The 7362-nt window shown below is 39.5% G+C and overlaps 1 protein-coding gene across 1 annotated transcript; it reads left to right on the top strand.

Moving 5' to 3' along the window:
- Window positions 1-1445: 1445 nt before the first annotated feature.
- On the top strand, window positions 1446-2238 carry LOC121815370 (interleukin-1 receptor-like 1). The gene is made up of 2 exons (XM_042226088.1): window positions 1446-1603; window positions 1714-2238. The coding sequence occupies exons 1-2, from the start codon at window positions 1477-1479 to the stop codon at window positions 2031-2033; spliced, it is 447 nt and encodes a 148-aa protein (XP_042082022.1). The 5' UTR covers window positions 1446-1476; the 3' UTR covers window positions 2034-2238.
- The last annotated feature ends 5124 nt before the right edge of the window (window positions 2239-7362 follow it).

Below are 7362 nucleotides of genomic sequence, written 5' to 3'. Positions count from 1 at the left end.
GACCTCTGGCTGCACATTGTGGCTGTTTACAAGTCAGGAAAGAGCTACAAGGCCATGTTTTCAAGTTCCAGTGGTTACAATGGAAAGTATTATTTAAAAAAACAAGATGTTCTGCACTGTGGAAAATCTTAGAGGACGTGGTCAGAAGCCAAAAGTAACACCTGTGCTGGCCAGGAGGATAGTGAGAGAGGTGAAAAAGAATCCAAGGATAACCACCAAGGCCATCCTGGTGAATCTGGGCTCTGCTGGTGGCAATTCCTCAAGGCAGACAGTCCAACAGATACTGCACACTGCTGGGTTTCATGGATGCAGACCAAGGAGGACACCACTTCTCCAGATAAGGCACACAAAAACTTGCTTGGCCTTTGCAAATGCTCATCTGGATAAAGAAGAAGACTTCTGGTCAGATGAAATGAAAACGGAATTGTTTGGTCACGATGATGTTTCCTTCATTTGGGGTAAAAAATAAGAAAGAGAAGCCTTCAACCCAAAGAACACCATCCCCACTGTCAAACGTGGTGGGAACCTAATGGGGGTCATTTTTCAGCCAATGGACCAGGTGACCTAATCACAGTAAATGACCACATACCCAATGAGTGGTGTGACTACAATAACCTAACTCTCAACACCAGGAAAACCAAGGAAGTGCTCATGGACTTCAGCAAGATAAAAACTGCACCCTGGACTCCAATGCCAGCACTAGATATTCCTCAATAGCAAGGGCAATCATAAAAGACCGCCTCCATCCTAACCACCATCTACTCAACACCCTGCCCTCTGGAAAAAGGTTCAGATCCATTAGTTGCAAAACCAACAGACTAAAGAACAGCTTCTTCCCGGAACATAAATACAAACTGAGAGTTTCTTACAATTATTCTGTTGATGCCACTTGCTATTTATTATTATTATTACTATTTGTGTGTGTGTGTGCATTTGTGAGTTTCCTTTTGTTTCCGTACAATATTCTGCTCCTCCTGTGCAATATTTCGGCAGATGTGCAATCCATCCATCTTCTTCCGCTTTATCCGGGGCCGGGTCACAGAGGCAGCAGCCTAAGCAGAACAGCCCAGATCTCCCTCTCCCCAGCCACGTCCTCTAGCTTATCCAGGGAAACACCAAGAGATGTGCAGTCTCCATCCTTTAATCTCCATAGCCCTTCCACCCTTATTTATTATTAACAATATTTTATTATGAGGTCTACATCGTGTACATAGTGTTCCTACGTCGTCTGTTCTTCTTCTTTCTTGTTTTCTTTACTTTCACAACTTTGTGGTCTTGCTTCCAAATTTCAGTGTGCAGACCAAGCATTTGATTGATGTAATAGCCAATAAAGGCATTTCTATTGATTATTGAGAAGGGATTCGCAACTTTACACAAATTTGGTTTTGGAAACTCTTTCATAAACTGGATAAGAATATTATACAATTCCCCAACGGATATTTCCATTTAGATGGAAAAAGCTACAACGCCTGCTTGATGTATTACAAGAGTAGCACAGATCCAGGACTAAATGAAGATGACAGAAAAAGGCTGGAGAGTGAAATGAAGTACAGACTTGGTTATAGTCTCTGTTGCTACAGTCCTGATGTTGTACCAGAGAGAGGTGCTTACATTTTTCATATTTTTACAAAATTGTTATTCTAAATTTTGTCCTTACAAATTCAATCAAGGGGAAAACAACACACTCTGATCTGTGCTTGTCTGCTCCTGTAGGAGAGGCTGTGTTAGACTGCATAAAGCAGAGTCAGACAGTGGTTCTGGTCCCCTGCTCAGAAGATTCTGGTTCAGGAGTCGACCTGCTGAAAAGTATCCAAGCATCCCTCAAGAAGTTGCAGACTCACGTGGTTTTGATTAAAACTGAGACAGCCGGAGTCTTGAGCACAAGTTCATCTTTAGAGGCCTTACAACTCTGCAAAGCTGCAGACTGTGTCACCTGGAAGGGAAAAAGCTCGATGCTGCCCTCTTCTGCCTTCTGGAAGCTGCTACGTTATTACCTACCTGCCCCACAGAGAGCACCCAGAGCTTTAATATGACTATACAGTATATACTATACAGTATTTAGGATGTATTTCCTCCACTGAATACACACACATGTAAAGGAAGCTCTTAAAACATGTGTTTATCCTATTTGGTCTTTCATCAAGTCAGCAAAGAGGCACAGAGAAGACGATCAGACAGAAACTAGGGAGGATCAGAAAGACTAACACAACATCCCAGTGTACTTCAGACCCAGCCACACAAAAACTGGTTCATCCCAAAGACAGAACTCCTAAACACAAACTTAACAATGTGGTGTATGCTGTACAGTGTAGCGAGGAATGCCCAGACCCTCTACATTGGAGAGACCAAACACCACTTCATAAAGCGCATGGCACAACATAGAAGAGCCACCTCCACAGGACAAGACTCAGCAGTCCATCTGCATCTAGGACAAAGACACTCCTTCGAGGACACCAATGTTCACATTTAGAACAGAGAAGACAGATGGTTTAAAAGAGGAGTGAAGAAGCCATCTATGTCCACTGTGAGCATGACAATCTATGAACAGAGGCGGTGGCTTACAACACCAACTGTCTGCCATCTATAATCCAGTTTTGAGATCCCTTCCCAGACGCCTTAACGACCCACTCACATCCTGGGCCATTGACCTCAGGAAAATCATGATAGGGTGGGGCTAGGTTTCACAATGAGCTCACCCGAAACCTGGCTGATTGTGACCCACACCCGTTTTCACACCTTGGCTCATGTGATTGGGTAGAGGATCATCAGGGGGTCCATGTCCCTCTTGGGGGTACTCCCATGGTTTAAATCTGGGACTCTCCACCATTTGACCCTAGAACTGAAGAAGCTTCTCGGATGAGAGGTGAAACGTCTTCAAGCAACTTAAAGAAGTCCAGACGCTTTTCTTTCCAAGCTCCTTAGACTGCAAGCTGGAGAGGAAGCAGCATCTCACTAATCCAGAAGATCTTCATTTAGTCTGGATAAAAGCATAACATTTTAACTATTAGAGGAAATATTTATTTATAACTATCACACAAATGTATCATTATATACAGACACTTTTATTGCTACTGATATATTTATTTATATATATTTTTTGTCATGTTCTGTATAATATTGTACTTTTCTGTTAATAGTGTTATTTTGTATTTCCTTATGCTGATGGGTTTGTTTATTGTGTTATCTTCTGATATCTGGTATTGGTTCTTTTTTTTCCTTATTTGTGCCTCAAGTTTTTAGTTTGATTATACAGTTATGTTCAAAATAATAGAAGTGTGTTTTAAAATGTGAGTAAAGCTCAAAATCATCATAAACACGTATGCCAGCCAGGATGATTTGACAACCTTTCACAATTCCTCTGAATTTCTTGGTTTTGCCTCAGAAACAGCATTTTTGATGTCACCCAACAAGTTTTCTATTAGATTAAGGTGTGGGGATTGGGCTGGCCACTCCATAAGCTTCATTTTGTTGGCAGCATGACCTTATCAATTATTTTGATATAAGCAAATTGATCCATGATCCCTGGTGTGCGATAAATAGTTCCGACACCATAGTAAGAGAAACATCTCCATATCATGATGCTTGAACTACCATGCTTCACCATATCATGATGCTTGAACTACCATGCTTCACCGTCTTGAGAGTGTACTGTGGCTTGAATTCAGTGTTTGGAGGTCATCTAACAAACTGTCTGCGGTCCTTGGACCCAAAAAGAACAATCTTACTTTCATCAGTCCACAAAATGTTTCTCCATTTCTCTTTAGGCCAGTCGATATGTTCTTTGACAAATTGTATCGTCTTTAGCGCATGTCTTTTTTTTTTTTAGTAGCGTGACTTTGCGGGGGCTTCTTCCTGATAGATTAGCCTCACACAAGCATCTTCTAATTGTCACAGTACTCACAGGTAACTTCAGACTGCCTCTGATCTCCCTGGATGTGGTTATTGGCTGAGTCTTTGCCATGCTGGCTATTGTTCAATCCATTCGAATGGTAGTCTCTCTGGTTTGGCTTTCCATTTTAAAGCATTGGAGATCATTTTAGCTGAGCAGCCCATGATTTTCTGCACTTCTTGATATGTTTCCCCCTATTGAATCAACGTTTTGATTAAAGCAGGCTGTTCTTCTGAATAATGAATTACCTCACAGATTGGACTCCATATTCTCCGCTTGTACTTTGTTGTTGTCTCTCTAAGCCTTCTGGTTCTGTATCCATATGTTTAATGATTTCTGGAGACACAGGATTCCCAGACTTTCATTTACATATTCTCTGGTTTTCTGGACTTTGTAACTTGACCCAGTATTTCATATTAAACCTTTGCGTTTGCGATGGCAGAAATGAAGCGTTCGAGAGATCAAATCATTTGGAACAGCTGTTTTGGAAAAAGATTTGATCTTTTGGAGAATTTGGAACACATTACTACAGCGACATCTGGTGGCCAAATAAATGTGATTTTAAATTATTGCACTGAATAAATGTGAATGTTTTCATGTGTCTTTTTCTTTTTGTCTGTCACCTATTCTGTTGGTTTATAGTATTATTTGTATGGAAGGATATATTGTTTGAACCAGTCAGTAATTGTAGGTTGTGCTTCTGCACATAAAGACATCAATCAATATTTATAGGGTGTGTTTTTATGCATGTTTAATTATTTTTATTAAGAAAAACAACGTGTTCAACAGTACTGAGACAATTTTGTCTTTTGCACAAAATCTCCTGCTTTGAATGATATTCTCTCTTGGGAGACTGATGTGGTTGAAGTGGAAAGATTAGCTAGCTGGAATAGATGAGGGAATATGGTGGCATGTTGGTCCAGTAATCTAGAGGGTCATCTCCTCTTGGTACATATAGGGCTTAGAGAGTGTTGAACCTCAGCAGTACCATTATCTATGACACCCTATTCATGGTTGGTTCACCTACCCTGCTGTCAAAAACATCGCAGAGCTTGTACTGTAGTGGCTGACAATTTTAGGATGTGCGCATCTTTCGTGAGGGTTGAGATGGATAAGCCCTTTTTGATGTCTTCAAGGCAGGCTGTGGCTTGGGCTACCATTATTTGCCTCCTGACATGATGTCACCCTGTCAATGATCCCACTTTACCTGTCGGTAGACATCACTCCTCGATCACGATTCTGAATGGATTACTCCACAAACACAAGCCACAGCTTTTCTGTCACTGCAACTTATCATTGATCATGTTCTTCATTTAATTCTTAAATTAAATGTCTGGCCACAAATGAAGACAAGTCATTTTAATTCTCCCCAAAGATACTGAGGCTGAGCTTGAGGGCCACCTAGAGGCTGTGGAGGCTCAATGTATCTACAAATTCACCACCCAACAAAATATGGGTCTTAGTAATGTGGAACCGGGTGAGCATAGGCAATGCGTCTGCATCAGAAGACAGAGGAGCTGAGTCCCACAAAAGAAGTCAAAGGAACACTGCTTCATACAACATTGGAGAATTTTATTCACATTACTTTTGTAAAGTGGATATTTGATAATATAAAAAGCATAAGATACACTATGTTTAATTCAAGGTTCCATCAGTTTTTCCCTAATGAAATGAATTTAAACAAGCACCTGTTTGGAAAAATCTGGATGTGAAACCATGTTTAGGACCAAAATACATCGTGACCTCCTGACCCAGTATGAACCTTCCAGATCCCTCAGGTCATCTGGATCCGGTCTTTTATCAGTTCCCAGAGTCAGAACCAGACACGGAGAAGCTGCATTCAGCTTTTATGCTCCTTATATCTGGAACAAACTCCCAGAAAGCCTCAGATCAGCTGAAACACTCAGTTTATTTAAATCCAGGTTGAAGACTCACCTATTCTCAGCTGCATTTGAATAAAGCACCAAATCCACACTTTTAAGCTTAAATTTCAAAACTTACACTAACTACTGATTTATCTATGTTCTGATTTTATCTGTTTTGATTTTATATACTGTTTTGTTTGTTTGTTAAGCTTAAATTTCAAAACTTACATTAACTACTGATTTTATCTACTGTTCTGATTTTATCTGTTTTGATTTTATATACTGTTTTGTTTGTTTGTTTGTTTGTTAAGTGGGTTTAGAGCTCTGGGTAGCTCCCCAGCTGGGTCTAGACTGGGTCTAGAGAGTATTTTAAATTCAGGGAATTTAAAATAGAAAGTAGCTCGTCCACAGAAGGACTGGTAGCTCCCCTTACGATAAGGGTTCAGATCGCGCGAACAGGTGTGAAATGTGTGTGTTTAGTTAGTTTGTTTGTTTGCTTGTTTTAATCAATTTTAAATCATGCTTTTTATTTGTTTTTGTTTCTAATGTCTCTGTAAAGCACTTTGAATCACCTTGTTGTTGAATTGTGCTATACAAATAAATTTGCCTTGCCTTGCCTTCATGACCATTGTCTCTCTCTCATTTAAGAAAAATCCCGCAAACCTGTTAACATCAACTAGGCATGTTTTGTTGTCTTATTGTTAGAAAGTAAATCATGAAAGTGGTTCTCAGAAGAGGAAGGAGAGCAGAGAGAGGATGAGTTTGCTGTCAGGACTTTGGATCTGAGCAATGCTGTCATTGACTTTGCTGTGAGCAAGGCTTGAAAGACGAAGTTCTGATGGGTGAGTTGTTTGCCTTTGTGTCTATGTGAAGGACTGAAACATTGCTACCAATTTATGTTAAAAATAATATGTTGCAATACATGTGTGAGTGCGTGCTACATCTAGAAGCTGGTCCACTGGAAAAGCTCATTGAGCGAGCAATTCTTTAAATGAGTGTGATTATTTGTCATGATGACCTCATCCAGTCTGCGAAGACCTGTTGTTCTCTCTTTTTTTCTGTGCTTGTAGAGATCACAGTTGTCTTTGTGTTACTTCAGCAAAGCTAAATCTCTTTGGGGGATTTTGGTAGTTTAGTTAAAAAATATGATGTGGGATTAGAGCATAATCTTGGATATGTGTGTCCACTCACCTCACCTCCAGTGTTGGTCAAGTTACTTGAAAAAAGTAATCAGTAACTAATTACTGATTACTTCCCCAAAAAAGTAATCCCGTTACTTTACTGATTACTTATTTTCAAAAGTAATTAATTACTTAGTTACTTTTTAAAAACACGATTTACAACCTGAAGAGGTGATAAGCGATAGATCTTTCAGCCCAATTCTACTTTTTCTCATAATCCATCATACAAAATGTAATCAAATGGAAAAGTCTCTTTTTAAAACTTGTTTTATTAGTTTTAATCTTTTAACTTTATGCATCAAGCAAAAATTTAATTATATGCAACATTCTCTGACTGGAAGAAATTTGTTTAACATTTAAACCTATTTTCTGCACATTCCAGCACATAAAATATTTTTTTGTGTTTACACTCACTCTTTCAAATAGA

The sequence above is a fragment of the Haplochromis burtoni genome, unplaced genomic scaffold (genome assembly GCF_018398535.1).
Source record: "Haplochromis burtoni strain Fernald_Lab_line unplaced genomic scaffold, NCSU_Asbu1 Contig_195, whole genome shotgun sequence".
Taxonomy (NCBI): domain Eukaryota; kingdom Metazoa; phylum Chordata; class Actinopteri; order Cichliformes; family Cichlidae; genus Haplochromis; species Haplochromis burtoni.
Note: the sequence above shows the minus strand (reverse complement) of the source record. Positions and strands in the feature narration are given on the sequence as shown.